Raw genomic sequence first — 15,942 nt, forward strand, 5'->3', positions numbered from 1 at the left:
ACCCGCCCCCCTTCCGCGCTCCGCCCCACCCCCTCATTTGCATATCCCCGCCCCTCGCGCGGCTTCACCGCGCCCTCCGCTCCCCCCATCGCCGCAATTCGATTGGCCGCTCCAACGCCTCAATCTGCATTCGCTCCTCCCCCTCCCCGCCCAACCCGCGAAGCTCCCGCGAGCGGCCCCTCCCGGCGGCTCAATTAGCATAACCACGCCCCCCGGACTGCGCCAGCCATTGCCGCGATCCGCACGCTCCGCCCCCGCGCCTTTTAAGGCGCCTCATTTGCATTGACCTGCCCCCCCTCGCTGGCACCACCCCGAACGCTTTTATTTGCATATCCCCGCCCCTCGCGCGGCTTCACCGCGCCCTCCGCTCCCCATCGCCGCAATTCGATTGGCCGCTCCATCGCCTCAATTTGCATTCGCTCCTCGCCCTCCCAACCCGCCGACCGGCCCCTCCCGGCGGCTCAATTAGCATAACGCTTTTATTTGCATATCCCCGCCCGTCACCCGTATTGACCCCGCCCCGTTCTTTCCCCGCGGCAACCTGATTGGCCGCTCCTTTCCCTCCCCGCCCTCCGCAAAACTCCCGCGACCGGACCCTCCCGGCGGCCCCTGCGACACTTTTCCCACCCTCAATTTGCATATCCCCGCCCCTCTCTCGCACTAGCCCCGCCCCTAAACTCTGGCTCAGCCCGGAGGCAGTTGAAGGCGATGAAGGGGCGGGGGGGGGGGGGGTGTGTCGGCCCCTCCCAATTAAAATATTTCATCCCATTCTGCCCCTTTTTAGCCATTTTTCAGCCATTTTAACCCAAGTTAACGCCTGTTTGAAGCCCAGCGCACAAACGCCCCCCCCCCCCCGCCCCGAGCTCACGCTCCGAATTTCCTTTAAATCAGGAAAATTTAAGCAATAAAACCCGCGCTCCAGGGTTTTCTTTTTTTCCCGCTTTTTCTCCCCAAAAATCCCCACGCCGCCTCTCCCCACGCCAAACACGGGTTGAAAAACGAAACATTTTTACTGCCCCAAACCCTTCAGGGTGTTGAACCCCCCTCCCCGTCCTGCGGCTGCGTTTCCCTCGCCGCCCCCTCTCCCAAGCGGCGCCGCACGGCGGCGGGTAAAAAACTCTTCAAAAAGTGATAAAAATCCCGAAAAAGCGGCGCGGGGGCGTCGGGGGAGGGCAGCAAGCGCAGCAGGACGTGGGTGGCGGCGGGGCGGGCGCTGGCGGCGAAGCGGAGCAGCGGCTGCGGGGGGCGCTCGGCGCCGTCGCGGTGGACGATGGTTTGCGACACCGTTCGCTCCAGCGCCAGGTCCCGGGGACCGTCCCCGCGGAGCAAACGGCGGCGGAGGCGGCGGCGGCCGGTCCAGACGCGGTGCCAAACGGCGCAGGTCCAAGTCGCTCCTTCCGCCGCCGACTCCTCCTCGCCGGCATCGCGCCGCGGTTTTCTTCGCCGCGGCGCCGTCGGTTTCTTCGGCGAATCGACGCTTTCCCCCAGCAACAAAAACCTCGGAATCGCCCCAAACGGGCGTCCCGGCGGCGCAGCTGCACCCGAGAACGTCCCCGAGGACGAAGGCGACGGCGGCGCAAACCTGGCGGAAGCGGAGGGCGCGAGGGCGCCGCGCGTCGCCCGTGGGATGGGGATGAGGAAGGCGGCGGCGGCGGCGTCTCCCGGTTGCGCGGCGGCGGGTTGGAAGAGTCGGGTCAAGCCCCACGCGCGGCCCTTGGCGGATTTGCGGCGGTAGCGGAGGCTGCGGCAGAACTTGGCGGCGCGGCGGCAGCAGCGGGCGAGACGCGCGGCCGTTTTGGCGTTGACGTTGGCCGCCACGTTGTGGTCGAGCTCGAAGGGGTCTTGGAGGTTGAGGGGTCCCAGTTTCAAGCCTTCGGGGTTTTCGGGGGGCGGCAACGGCGACGCTCGACCTTCCCGTAAAGAAACCAGCTGCCCCGCGAAGTCGAAATCGGAGAAAACGCGGAAAAATTCGGCCAGGAGAGAAGCTACGGGGATAGGGGAGGGGGTGAGCGGGGGGGGCTGCGCCCCCCCCCCCCCCCCCCCCTCTCCAAATCACCCCAAAACGCCCCAAAACTCACACGGCGTCTCGGTGTTGGCGCTGGGCGCGAGCGCGGCCGCGTCCCGTGGGAAGGTGCAGTCCCACCCCGCCACCACGGCGCGGTCCTCGGGCCCTGCGGCGGAAAGAGCGCGGAAACGGCTGAAATCGGGGGGAAAAGGGGGGGTCTAGAGGGATAAAAGGGTGGAAAGATGGATTTTAGGGGGGTAAAAGGGAGAAAAAGGGGAAAATGTGGATTTTAGTGGGGTAAAAGGGATAAAAAGTAAAAATGTGGATTTTAGCGGGATAAAATGGGGAAAAAGGTGAAAATACAGATTATTTTACCGAGATAAAATGGATAAAAAGATGAAAATGTGGATTTTTAGTGGGATAAAAGGGATTAAAAATGGTGAAAAAAATGGATTTTAGTGGGTAAAAGGGAGAAAAATGGTGAAAAATGGATTTTAGTGGGGTAAAAGGGAGAAAAAAGGGAAAATGTGGATTTTAGTGGGACAAAATGGTGAAAAAGGTGAAAATGTGGATTTTAATGGATAAAATGGATAAAATGGTGAAAATATGGATTTTAGCGGGATAAAAGGGATAAAAAGGTGAAAACGTGGATTTCACCAGGATAAAATGGGGCAAAAGGTGAAAATGTGGATTATTTTACTGGGATAAAAGAGATAAAAAGGTGAAAATATGGATTTTACCGCGATAAAATGGGGAAAAAACGTGAAAATACAGATTATTTTACTGGGATAAAAAGGGATAAAAAGAAAGTGAAAATATGGATTTTACCGGCATAAAAATGATAAAAATGTAAAAATGTGGATTTTACTGGGATAAAATTGGTAAAAAGATGAAAATACGGATTATTTTACTGAGATAAAATGGATAAAAAGGTGAAAATGTGGATTATTCTACCGGGATAAAAAGGGGAAAAAAATGGATTTTACTGCGATAAAATTGGTAAAAAGGTGAAAATATGGAGAATTTTACCAGGATAAAATGGTGAAAAAAGGTGAAAATATGGATTTTACTGGGATAAAATGGATGAAAAGGTGAGAATCTGGATTTTACTGGGATAAAATGGGTAAAAAAGTGAAAATGTGGATTTTAGCGGGATAAAAATAAGGTGAAAATCTGATTTTACCGGATAAAAAACGGATAAAAAAGGGAAAATACAGATTTTGCCAGAATAAAATGGATAAAAAAGTGAAAATATGGAGGATTTTACCAAAATAAAAGGGATAAAAAGGTGAAAATGTGGATTATTTTACTGGGATAAAAGGGATAAAAAGAAGGTGAAAATATGGATTTTACCGGGATAAAATGGGGAAAAAGGTGAAAATGTGGATTTTACTGGGATAAAATTGGTAAAAAGGTGAAAATATAGATTATTTTACCGAGATAAAATGGATAAAAAGGTGAAAATGTGGATTACTCTACTGGGATAAAAGGAATAAAAAGGGGAAGAAATGGATTTTACTGGGATAAAATTGGTAAAAAGGTGAAAATATAGATTATTTTACTGAGATAAAATGGATAAAAAGGTGAAAATGTGGATTATTCTACCGGGATAAAAGGGATAAAAAGGGGAAAATATGGATTTTGTTGGGATAAAATGGATAAAAACATGGAGAATTTTACCGGGATAAAAATGGTCAAAAAATGGATTTTAGTGGGATAAAAGGAATAAAAAGGTGAAAATGCGGATTTTAGCGGGATAAAATGGGGAAAAAGGTGAAAATGTGGATTATTTTACTGGGATAAAAGGGATAAAAAGAAGATGAAAATATGGATTTTAGCGGGATAAAATGGGGAAAAAAACGGCTTTTACCGGCAAATCCCGCAAGCGGGCGACGGTGGGCAGCACGGGGGGGCTGCGCGTCTGCAGGAAGAACAGCACCAGCAGCGTCAGGGCGTAGTTGTTGAGGAGGGGGCCGCCCCCCAAGGGGTTTCCTGTGGGAAAAGGGCATCAAGATGGTGTCGGGGGGGGGCCGGGTGGCCACTGCGGGGGGCTGGGTGGCCACCGGGGGGGGTCGGACGGCCACCGGGGGAGCTGGGTAGCCACCAGGGGGCTGGGTGGGCACCGGGGGGGCACCAAGGAGGCTGGGTAGCCACCGGGGGGGGCTGGGTAGCCACCAGGGGGGCTGGGTGGCCACTGGGGGGGGGCTGGGTGGCCACCGGGGGGGCCAGGCAGCCACCGGGGGGGGGGGGTGCCGGGTGGCCACCAGGGGGGGGCAGGTGGCCACTGGGGGGGGCCGGACGGCCACCGGGGGAGCTGGGTAGCCACCACGGGGCTACCAAGGAGGCTGGGTAGCCACCGGGGGGGGCTGGGTAGCCACCAGGGGGGCTGGGCGGCCACCGGGGGGGGGGCTGGGTGGGCACGAGGGGGGCCAGGCAGCCACCGGGGAAGCTGGGTAGCCACCAGGGCGGGGGGGGGGGTGCCGGGTGGCCACCAGGGGGGGGCGGGTGGGCACCGGGGGGGGGCTGGGTGGGCACCAGGGGGGGGCACCGGGGAGGCTCGGTAGCCACCGGGGGGCCAGGTGGGCACCAGGGAGGCTGGGTAGCCACCGGGGGGGGGCTGGGTGGCCACCGGGGGGGCTCGCTCTCACCAGCCAGCCCCCTGCTGCTTGGCCCAGAGCCGCACGGCGTAAACCAGCGGCCGCACGCGCGCGTCGGCATCGGCGCAGAGGCGCAGGAAGCGGGTGTTGAGCAGCGCCAGCCTGCCGTTAAAAAAGAACCAATAACGGTTACAAAAAGCCCCAAAATGTAGAAATTCTACCCCAAAACCCTCGCCCTCCCCCCCCCAGACCTGTTGTCGATGGAAACGTCGCCCGCCAACGCGGATTGTTTGTGGGTGAATTTCACGACGGGGCGACGGGCGGAGGGGACGGCGCGGACGCGGCGCACGCCGGGCACGCAGCGGCGCAGGACGGTGGCCACCAGGTCCAGGAGCTCCGTTGCCGGCGTGGCCACCAAATCGATGTCGCTCAGGAGGGAATTTTCAGTGTCCGAGGTGGAAGCGGGAGCGTCCGGGGTTGAGGCCTGGAGGGATTTGGTGGGTTCGAGATCCAGGAGAAGGTCAAGGTCGCAGCCGCGGGTGTCGAAGCCGTTGACGGAGGAACCGAAGGGCACCACGGCGCAGCCTGGGGGGGGGGGGGGGGGGGGGGGCCACAAAAATAAACCCCCATTAGCCCCATCCTGGGCTCGCCCGAGGGAATCGGCCGTGGGCGGCGCGAGGAAAAGACTCACCGGGGAAAAATTCGGTGAAAACTTCCTGGAAAAGGGTCACCAGGAGGTGCCGCACGCGGCGCTCGGCCTCGCTCAGCTCCAGCAGCTCCACCAGCTGCGACATCTGGGCGTCCACCTGCGCGGACTGGGGTTACTGGTGGGACTGGGGGGGGGCGGTTCTTCCCCCCCGCCGCCGCCCCCCCCTCCATGTTTGGGAGAGCACCAGGACCCTGCAAAACCCCCCAGGAGAGCTTTGGGACCCACCTCCCATCCCACCAGAACTCACCAACCCCCTGAGAATGCTTTGGGACCCTCCCCAAAGCCCCAGGACCCCCCTCAAACCCCCAGGACTCTCCCCCCAAACCCCCAAGACACCCCCTCAAAGCCCCAGGACCCCCCCCCAAAGCCCCAAGACCCCTGTCAAACCCCCAGGACCCCTCTCAAGCCCCCAAGCCCTCCCCACACCCCCCAGGACCCCCCTCAAACCCCCAGGACTCCCCTCTCAAACCCCCAAGACACCCCCCCAAAGCCCCAAGACCCCCCTCAAACCTCCCCAGACCCCCAAGACCCTCCCCCAAATCCTCAAGACCCCCCTCAAACCCCCAAGATCCCCCTCAAACCCCCAGGACACCCCCCAAACCCCCAGGACACCCCCCCCCAAACCCCCAGGACCCCCCCAAACCCCCAGAAGACCACCCTCCCGAGGCCATACTCACATCCGGGGCCTGGCAAAGCGCCTGCTCCAGCTTCTCCGGCCCAAGAGGCTCCCGGCGGGCGCCGCCCCCGGGGCGGGGGCTGTAAGCAAAAACTTTCTCCTCCCGGGGACGAACCCGGAGCCGGTGCCCGGCCAGAGCGTGTTGGGGCTCGGCCAGCGCCCGCTCCCGGCCCGCGGCCTCCCGCAGCTCCACGATGGCGTAGACGCCCTAAGGGGAACGGACGCCCCGTCAGCGCCATCCCGATGGCGGGGGGACTCCCCAATTCCCCCCATTTCACCCCCAAAAAAACCTTCTCTTTGTCCATCACGACGGTCGCAACGTCCCCGAAAGCCCCGAAATACTCCGCGAGCTCCGCGCCCGACGTGCCGCGGGCGAAACCGCTGACGAAAAGGCTCCGCTGCTCCTGCGCCCGCCGTTCGGCACGAAGGGTCCGCAGCCGCTGGTGCTTTTTGCCCCGGAGATGCTCCGCCAGGCTCGGCCCTGCGGGAGGGGAGAAGCGGCGGAGGAGGGGGGGACACCCGGTAACACCCCTCCGCCCCCCGCCACCGGAGCGCCACCCCCCGCCCCCCCGGGCCCGCACTCACGGTTGGCCGCGGAAACCTGGCACAGGCGGCAGCGGAAGCCCCGCGGGAGCGGCTCCACGTCGGGATCCGCCTCCGGGGGCGGGGGGGACGCGGCGGAGCCCACCGGGGCCGGGGCGGGCCCCGCCGCCATGGCCTCTGCCTCCCCCTCCGCCATTAGCGGCCGCACTTCCGCCGGAAGTGGTCCGATCACCTGACCTTCCCCCCCCGACCGGAAGTGACGCCACCCCGGAACCGACCCCTCCCGGAAACACACCCCGCGGGAACAAACGTTCCGCCCTGATTGTTTCCGTGTCCCCCCGCCCCCGCCCCCGCGCCGGTTGTTGGTTCCCGGTGAAGAAAAATCGTCGGTTTTATTTCCTGTCGCTACAGAACCGGGACAGCCCGAGATACAAAACCGGGGGCGTCGCTCCACGTACAAAAGGGGCCCGCGGGGGGGGGGGGGGGGGGGGGTCGGGGAGGGGGGGTCGGGGGGGGGTCAGGCAGCGGGGGGGGGGGGCTCCAGACCGGCACCGGGCCCTCCCCACCCCCCGCGGTTTCTATGGAAATAAAAAAAATACAAAAGGGGCCCGGCCCGGTGGCGGGGGGGGGGGGTCAGTCCTCGAGGACGATGGGCTCTGAGGTGCTGGCGGGGTGGGGGGGGGGGCGGAGGGCGCCAGGGCCCCCCCGGGCCGCAGGGGCAGCCCCGGTTTCACCTTGAGGGGCAGGTTGGGGCGCCGGGCGGCGCGGCGGAGCTCCAGGTGCGTCAGCGCCTTCCGCAGCGCCCCTGGGGAGGGGGACACACGGGGAGGGAGGGGGGGTCAGGGGCTGGGGAGCACCCCAGGGCCCCCCCCCCAGTGCCCTCTTCCTCCTCCCCACAGCCCCCCCCCCCCGCCCCGACCCCCCCCGCCCCAACCTGGTGTCCTTGGTGGCCACGAAGACGACGGGGTTGGGGGCGTCAGCGGGGTTCAGCTTCTGGCGTTTGCTGGCGGGGGGGGGCCCCGCGCGCAGCCCCGTGGCCAGGGGGCGACCATTGGCCGAGAAGGGGAGGCCCGAGGCCCCGACCTGGGCGGGGAAATGTTCAGGCCCCGCCCCTTCCTCCTCCCCCCCCCGCCCAGGAGCTGTCAGTCACACACACATGCACCCCAGCCAATCAGAGACAGCCTCATGCTTGCAGGCCCCGCCCCCCGCATAGAGCCTGGCCAATCTCTTTCTCCATGACAGTCCTCTGTCAATCACATCATGCCCCACCCCCTGTCAATCACCCATGTTCCCACACCTGGCTTAATGCCTTTTCCCAGGCTCCACCCCCTGTCAATCATCCCCCTGGCTCCACCCCCCACCAGTCAACCCAGGCTCCACCCCATCAATCATACCCCAGACTCCACCCCATGTCAATCACCCCCCAGGCTCCACCCCCACCAATCACCCAACTCCACCCCCGTCACCCCCAGGCCCCAACCCCCCTGTCAATCACCCTCGGCTCCACCCCCCAGGCCCCACCCCTGCCAACCACCTGACTCCACCCCCTGTCAATCACCCCCAGGCTCCACCCCCTGTCAATCACCCTCAATCCTCCCCTCTGCCCTCCCCAGCCCCGCTCCCACAGGCCCTGCTCCCTGTCAATCCCAGCGAGGCCCCTCCCACCCCCCAATACCCCCCTCCCCGGGGCTGGTGGCCCTTCGCGCCCCCTCGTAGCCCCTCAGCGTCCCGTACCCGTACCGGGGGGGGCGGTGGCCCTCGCCAGCCCCCTCGTAGCCCCTTTTGCCCACCAGCCCCGCCAGCCCCCGGCTCTGGCTCAGCTGGTTCCGGTTGATGGGGGTCTTGGTGCCTCGCGGCGTCTTCGGCTTCAGGGGGGCCTGTGCCGCTGTGGGGGGGGGGTGGGGTGGTGAGGGGTGTCAGGGACCACCCCACGGCTCCCCCCAGCCCCACGGGACCCCCCCCGCCCCCCCCTCGGCTCCCAGGAAGAGCCCCAAAATCCATCCAACCCCCGCAGACCCCCCCACCCTGGCTGAGACACCGTGGGGGGGTCCGTCTCTGTCACCCCACACCCCCACATTGTGACCCCCCACCCCCACCCCACACCCCCGCGGGCCACCCCACAACCCCAGGGACCCCCCCCAGCCCCACAGAACCCCCAGCAAACGCCCCAAAACCCACCCAGGCACCTTGAGGGTCCATCCCTGTCCCCCCCCACCCCCACATTGGGGCCCCCCACACCCACCCCACACCCCAGGGGTCACCCCACACCCCTGGGGGCCCCCCCAGCCCCACAGACCCCCCCCTCAGCCCCACAGAACCCCCAGAAAAGCCCCAAAACCCACCCAAGCACCTTGAGGGTCCATCCCTGTCCCCCCCCCCCAACCCCCACATTGTGACCCCCACACCCCCAGGGGCCACCCCACACCCCCCAGGGGTCACCCCACAACCCCAGGAACCCCCCCTACACCCCCAGGAGACCCCCCCCAAACCCCACAGACCCCCCCTTAGCCCCACAAAACCCCCAGCAAACGCCCCAAAACCCACACAGGCACCTTGAGGGTCCATCCCTGTCCCCCCCCCCAACCCCCACATTGTGACCCCCCCACCCACCCCACACCCCCGGGGGCCACCCCACACCCCCAAGGGACCCCCCCCAGCTCCACAGACCCCCCCCTCAGCCCCACAACCCCACCCCCCCAGCCCCACAGACCCCCCCCTTTAGCCCCACAAAACCCCCAGCAAACGCCCCAAAACCCACCCAGGCACCTTGAGGGTCCATCCCTGTCCCCCCCCACCCCTCCCACACCCTCGGGGTGTCCCCCCCACCCCTTTTTGTGTCGTGTCCCCCCCCCCAACTCCTCACCCAGCTCCTTAACGATGGCGGCGAGGGGCAGCCGGGCAGCGGATGAATCTTGAGCGGAGCCTTCGCCGCTTTGGGCAAGCGGATGGAGCCTGGAGCGTGGGAAAATAGAGATAAAGGGTGGGTGTGGGGTGGGGGGGGGGACACAAAAAACCCCCCCAAATCGTCACCTACACTCAGCTTTGATGGCGTTGGCGTTGATGGGGGCGTAGGGGCGCCGGGCGGCGCGGCGGGGCTGCAGGACGTCGCGGCAGAGGCGTCGCGCCAGGCGGGTCAGGCGGGTGGTTTGGAGGAGAAAAGTTTGACGGTTTTTGGCTAAAAGTTTGGCCCGGCTGGCGCTGGTGGTGTAAGGGGAGAGGCTCTGCGCTTCGGGGCGCGAGAGGTGCCCCCGGGAGTGCGGCTCCTGCCGGAAACAACGTGGTTAGAACCTTTTATTTTTATTTTTGGGGGGGGTCTTGGAGTCCTTCTGGCGCCCCCGGGGCTCACCGAGGCGCTGCGGGCCGCCCCCTCCAGCTGGGTGGGGGTCTTCAGCCCCCCGTATTTTTTCCAGTAGATCCAGCACGAGGCGCAGAGGCGACACTGCATGTTGGGGGGGCCCCAGGCGTACCACTGGGCGGACTGGGTGGCTGTGGGGTGGGGTGGGGGGGGAAGGGGGGGTGTGGAGCTGCCCCCCCCAGCCCCTAGAGCTGTCCCCAAGCGTCCCTGCCCTGCCCCACACCCCTGGAGCTGCCCCCCCCATGCACCCCTGCTCCTGCCCCACACCCCTAGAGCTGTCCCCAAGCCCCCCTACCCTGCCCCACACGCCCCAGAGCTGCCCCCATCCTACCCCCCAAGCCCCCTTGCCCTGCCCCACACCCCTAGAGCTGCCCCCCCCATGCACCCCTGCTCCTGCCCCACAGCCCCTAGAGCTGCCCTGCTGCCCCCCCTACCCTGCCCCACACCCCCCAGAGCTGCCCCCATCCTACCCCCCCACCCTTATGCACCCCTGCTCCTGCCCCACACCCTAAGAGCTGCCCCCCCATGCACCCCTGCTCCTGCCCCACAGCCCCTAGAGCTGCCCTGCTGCCCCCCCCTACCCTGCCCCACAACCCCTAGAGCTGCCCCCACCCTGCCCCCAAGCCCCCTTGCCCTGCCCCACACCCCTAGAGCTGCCCCCCATACACCCCTACTGCCACCCCACAGGTCCTACAGCTGCCCCCCCCCACACCTATGCACACCTAGTCCTGCCCCCCAGCCCCTAGAGCTGCCCCCCATCCTGCCCCCCCCACCCCTGTGCACCCTTGCTCCTGCCCCACACCCCTAGAGCTGCCCTGCTGCCCCCCCACCCTGCCCCCCAACCCCTAGAGCTGTCCCCCCCACCCCTACACACCCTTATTCCTGCCCCACAGCCCCTATAGCCGCCCCGTTGCCCCCCAACCCCTACACACCCCTACTCCTGCCCCACAGCCACCCATGACCCCCCCCAACCCCTACAGCCCCCCATTGTCTCTACGCTGTCCCCCCCTATCGTGTTGCTCTCACCCCCCCACTTCCCCCCCAGAGCCTGTGGTTCCCTCCCCACCCCAGCAGCCCCCCAAACCCCAGCGTGTCCCCCCCAAACCCCACTGACTGTGGCAGCTCTCGCAGGTCAGCCCCTTCTGGAAGCCGGCGCCGTTCATGCCGGGTTTGGAACCCACCGAGATGATCTGGTTGGGGTTCGGCTTCGTGCTGCGGAGAAAAAGGGAGGGGGGGTCAGGGGGGGCTCCTCTTCCCCCCAACAGGCCCAGGAGGGGGTGCAGGGCCCCCCAAGAGCGTTGGCTCCCTCCCCAACTCACTAAGTGGGGATGTAGACTTGCTTCAGCTTGCTGTCTGCCTCTGCTGCCTTCAGCCTCTTCTGCGAGCACAGACGGGGGTAAGACAGGGGGGTGGGGGGGTTGCAGCAGCCCCCCCCATGACCCACAGAAGCCCCCCCCCGGCCCCCCAATACCTGCTGGATGTAGCGATCAGTGGTTTTCCACATGTAATAAAACTGCACGATGCTGGCCAAGGATTTCCAAGGCAGCTGCGGGGAGAAAACCAGAGCGAGTTTTTGCGCCGAAATGGACCTGGGGGGGGGGGGTGTTTTACCCCCCCGCCACCACCGTGGGCGTCATCCCTAAACTCACAAAATCCTGCCGGATGTCGTTAAAATCCTTCCCGTATTTTTCCAGGGCCTCTTCGAAGAGCATGGCCTCAGAAGCCGACCACTCCTCCATCTCGTCGCGGCACAACACCGGCCCCCCCTGCGGCACCAGCGTCGACATGGCCTTGGCCAAATCGTAGCCGTTGCGTTGCAGCGTGTCCATGGCGTGGAACTGGGGGAGGTGGGGGGGCACAGGATGGTGAGGGGGGGGGTTACAAGAACCCCCTCAACCCTGCTACGGAGTCGGGGAACCCCCCTCTCCAAAAAAAAATCTCACCAGTGTGATATCCCGGGAGGCGGCGGCGGCGCTCATGTGCAGGCTGGGCTGGCGGATGGAGCTGCTGCAGTCCAGGGCGCGCGCAAAGGTCCCGACGGCTCTGAAAGGGGGGGACAGGGAGGGGTTGGGGGGGGACCCAAGAAGGTTGGGGGGGGGGACACTAGAGGGGTTGGGGGGGACACTAGAGGGTGTCGGGGGGATCCTAGAGGGGTTGGGGGGGGACCCAAGAAGGTTGGGGGGGACACAAGGGTGTCGGGGGGGACCCAAGAAGGTTGGGAGGACCCCAGAAGGGTTGGGGGGGGGGCCCTAGAGGATGTTGGGGGGGGGGCCCTAGAGGATGTTGGGGGGGGACACAAGGGTGTCAGGCGGACCCTAGAGGGGTTGGGGGGGACACAAGGGTGTCGGGGGGGACCCTAGAGGGGTTGGGGGGGGGACACAAGAAGGTTGGGGGGACCCTAGAGGGGTGGGGGGGGGACACTAGAGGGGTTGGGGGGGACCCAAGGGTGTCGGGGGGATCCTAGAGGGGTTGGGGGGGGACCCAAGAGTGTCGGGGGGATCCAAGAAGGTTGGGGGGGACACTAAAGCGTTGGGGGACACACACAAGGGTGTCGGGGGGGGATCCTAGAGGGGGTTGAGGGGAGACCCAAGAAGGTTGGGGGGGACACAAGGGTGTCGGGGGGGACCCTAGAGGGGTTGGGGGGGGACACAAGAAGGTTGGGGGGGACACTAGAGGGGTTGGGGGGGGGGACGGGGACACACTAGGGCGGGGGACACTAGAGAGATTGGGGGGACACACTAGGGGGGTGGGGGGGTCCATCTCACCGTGCCACCACCAGGAACTGGTCGATCTGCCGGTCTGTGAGGGGGTTGTCGGGGTCCCACACTTTCATCTCCATTTTCTGCTGGTTCCGGTTGTCTGATTCACCTGGGAAAAGGTGGGGGGGGGGGGGTGAAGGCTGAGGGGGGGGGGCATCAGCTTGAACCCCCCCCAAACCCCACAGTGCTCCCCATAACCCCGCAGAGACACACACCCCCCCCCCCCCAAACCTTCCGCCAGCCGGTCGGGAATTTCCGCTTGATATTTGCAGCCGACGCGGATCTCGCCCTGGTCGGCCAAGAGGGTTTTCTGGACGGGGTCGAACACCAGCGAGTAGAAAAAACAATCCTGGGGGGGGGCACGGGGTGGGGGGAGCTCAGCTGGGTACGGGGGGGCCCCCAAATTAGCCGAATTTTGAGGAGTTTTGAGGTGGGGGGGGGGTTACGGGACTCACCTCCTTCTCCAAATACTGCCCCAGGATGTCGGTCTCGTTGAGGAGCGTCACGCTGCACTTCCCCCTGCGAGGGGGAACGTGGGGGTGTCACAATGAGCCCCCCCAATCCCTAAAAACCCTTGGGGATCCCTCCCCCCTCAAAAAAATAATAAATTTTTTGCACCGTATGTGGGTGGCCGGCAGCGATTCGAACTGCCGGGAGAGGAAAAGCTCGCGGTGTTTCAGCTGGTGACGCTGCTGCTCCGTCATGGTGGGCTGCTTGGATTCCTCCTCAAACTCGCCTGGGGGGGGAAAAAAATGGGGGGGGGGTCAAAAAAAAGCAGGGGGGGGCGCCCCCCCTCCATGGAGTCGAGCAGGGAGGTGCATTGTTCTCCCGGCAGCTCCCCCCCCCCCGCCCCTCTCCGCTGGATTTTGGCAGCAGCCCAGGCCCGGGGGGGATGGCAGGAAGCTTGGTGGGGGTGGGGTAGCCCTGGGGGGCCCCCCCAGTTCGGGCCAAAATCACCCCCACCCCATAATGGGGGGGGGCAGAGGCCAAGTTTTGCCCCCCCCTTCTACATTGGGGTGTATCTGTGACCTCAAATGGGCACCACACACACCACCCCCCCCCCCCCCGGCTAAAATCACCCCACAGTGGACTGAGACGCACCAGCTCCCCCCCCCCCCCCCCCCGCCAAATTCTGGAGTTGGGGGGGGGGAATTTAAGTTGGGGGGGCGGAATTTAAGTTGGGGGGGGGAATTTAAGTTGGGGGGGGCCCCCAGATACCCCACCCCTGAGCACAACCCAACGCAGCAAGTCAGGATCTGCCCCCCCCCCCCTCCCCGCCACACCCCAGCCCTGGGGGTAGGGAAGGTGGGATTGGGAGGGGGGGGGGGGGACACACAACCCACAACCCAAGCCCCCCCCCCCCCTTTTCCCTGTACCCCCCCCCTCGCCGTAGCCCCCCCCAAACTCACGCGCATTGCTGTCGGCCAAACTGTTGAGGCTGCTGGAAATATCCCGCCGGCGGAAGAGACAAACCACCTTGGCCTCTACGTTGCCGTTAGCGGTCTGGGGTCGGGGAGGGGGGGGCACAATGATGAGGAAGCCCCCCCCCCCCTCTCCAAGAATGAAAAGGGGGGGTCCCCAAATCCCCCCCCGACACCCTGAGGGGGGGCAGCTCCTCACCTTGTTGAGCTCCTCGATGCGGCGGACGAGGTAGGGGTTGCTGGAGGAGTTCTCGAAGTAGACGTAATCTACAGGGGAAAAAAAAAAAAAAAGGGGGGGGGCGATGAGGGGCGATGAGGGGAGACCCCCCCCCCGCAGCGCTACAGCCCCCCCTTTTCTTCTAACAAGGTGGGGGGGGTGTTTTTTCTCTCAAAAAAGTGGGGGGGGTCTCTGCTCGCAGACACACCTTCCTCCGCAGGGGCACGGGGGGCTTCTCCTTACCCCATAGTGCCCCCCCCCAAACTGTGACCCCCCCCCCCCCCAAACTGTGACCCCCTCACAGCCCCAGCACCCTCTTCCCTTTGTGGGACCCCCCCTTTGTCCCGCCACCCCCCCCCCACGGCCCCCCCTTACAGACCAGGGGTCCCCCACTGACACAGACCCCCCCCTCCTCTCCCTCCCAGACAGCGGGGGGGTTACGGGATGAGCCCCCCCCCCCCCCCCCAAAATGGGGGTTCCCTCTCGTGGGCTCCCCCTTTCCCCCTCGTGTGTCTCTCTTGTCACACCCCCTCTCCCCCAGGGCCCCCCCTTTTCCTCACAGACACGGGGGGGGCGGTGTCACCCCCCTCTGTGCCTCGGGGACCCCCAGTCCCCTCACAGTCCCCCCCCTCCTCTTCCTCACGGCCACCCCCCCTCACCGACCCCCTTAATCCCTCACAGGCCCCCCCCCAAAACCCCTCACAGGACCCCCTTCCTCATCTAGGACCCCCCTTCCCCTTAAAACACCCCAAATCTGCTCACAGGACCCCCCCTCCCCTCACAAACCTCCCTCCCCCTCACGGACACCCCCCGTCCCTCCCAGACCCCCCCATTCCCCTCACAGGACCCCCCCTTCCCCTTCTAGACCCCCCCCCCCTCCCGGACCCCCAAATCCCCTCACAGGACCCCTGTTTCTTATTTAGGACCCCCCCTTCCCCTTAGAACCCCCCCAAATCCCCTCAGAACCCCCCAAATCCCCTCACAGGGCCCCCCCTTCCCCATCTAGGGCCCCCCTTCCCTCACGTACTCCCCCTGTCCCTTACGGACCCCCCAAATCCCCTCAGAACCCCCCCAAATCCCCTCAGAAACCTCCCTCCCCCTCACCCCCCCCCGTCCCTCCCAAACCCCCCAAATCCCCTCACAAAACCCCCCCTTCCCCATCTAGGACCCCCCTCCCCTCCCGTACCCCCCTATCCCTTATGGACCCCCCAAATCCCCTCAGAACCCCCAAATCCCCTCAGAACCCCCCCCGTCCCTCCCAGACCCCCCAAATCCCCTCACAGAACCCCCTTCCCCATTTGGGAACCCCCTTCCCCTTAGAACCCCCCAAATCCCCTCACAAGACCCCCCCCTTTCCCTACTAGAACCCCCCTCTCCTCCCGGACCCCCAAATCCCCTCACAGGACCCCCCCTTCCTCATCTAGGACCCCCCCTCTCCTCCTGGACCCCCAAATCCCCTCACAAAACCCTCCTTTCCCCATCTAGGACCCCCCTCCCCTCCCGTACCCCCCCTGTCCCTTACAGACCCCCCTAATCCCCTCACAGAACCCCCCAAATCCCCTCAGAACCCCCCCCGTCCCTCCCAGACCCCCCAAACCCCCTCACAGAACCCCCTTCCTCATTTAGGATCCCTCCTTCCCCTTAGAACCCCCCAAATCCC

The 15,942-nt window shown here is 64.2% G+C and overlaps 2 protein-coding genes across 2 annotated transcripts; both read right to left on the reverse strand.

Moving 5' to 3' along the window:
- Positions 1-1,026: 1,026 nt before the first annotated feature.
- On the reverse strand, positions 1,027-6,853 carry TUT1 (terminal uridylyl transferase 1, U6 snRNA-specific). The gene is made up of 9 exons (XM_074857905.1): positions 6,573-6,853; positions 6,278-6,468; positions 5,989-6,195; positions 5,294-5,408; positions 4,854-5,187; positions 4,658-4,764; positions 3,867-3,997; positions 2,079-2,163; positions 1,027-1,985 (listed from the first exon to the last, which is right to left on the reverse strand). The coding sequence occupies exons 1-9, from the start codon at positions 6,724-6,726 to the stop codon at positions 1,027-1,029; spliced, it is 2,283 nt and encodes a 760-aa protein (XP_074714006.1). The 5' UTR covers positions 6,727-6,853.
- A 50-nt stretch (positions 6,854-6,903) lies between these two features.
- Positions 6,904-14,332, reverse strand: LOC141938869 (metastasis-associated protein MTA2-like; the record flags this gene model as incomplete). The annotated part of the gene is given in 19 exon segments (XM_074857902.1): positions 6,904-7,229; positions 7,232-7,335; positions 7,466-7,613; positions 8,297-8,415; positions 9,394-9,429; positions 9,432-9,482; positions 9,565-9,793; positions 9,877-10,016; positions 11,000-11,097; positions 11,205-11,263; positions 11,357-11,431; positions 11,535-11,723; positions 11,829-11,928; positions 12,651-12,753; positions 12,876-12,993; positions 13,100-13,163; positions 13,263-13,380; positions 14,054-14,147; positions 14,265-14,332. Coding segments are annotated over 19 exon segments (1,979 nt in total), but the record flags the coding sequence as incomplete, so codon positions are not given.
- Between the last annotated feature and the right edge of the window lie 1,610 nt (positions 14,333-15,942).

Source organism: Strix uralensis, unplaced genomic scaffold (assembly GCF_047716275.1).
Source record: "Strix uralensis isolate ZFMK-TIS-50842 unplaced genomic scaffold, bStrUra1 scaffold_383, whole genome shotgun sequence".
NCBI classification, from domain to species: Eukaryota; Metazoa; Chordata; class Aves; order Strigiformes; family Strigidae; genus Strix; species Strix uralensis.

Excerpts from the sequence above, each read along its gene's own strand:
- TUT1 (XM_074857905.1), bottom strand. The coding sequence starts at position 6,726 with ATGGCGGAGGGGGAGGCAGAGGCCATGGCGGCGGGGCCCGCCCCGGCC. Across the intron at positions 4,765-4,853 it reads GACGTTTCCATCGACAACAG|GCTGGCGCTGCTCAACACCC; the intron begins GTCTGGGGGGGG and ends TTTTAACGGCAG. Across the intron at positions 2,164-3,866 it reads GGGATTTGCCGGTAAAAGCC|GACCGCGCCGTGGTGGCGGG; the intron begins GTTTTTTTCCCC and ends GCAGGGCCCGAG.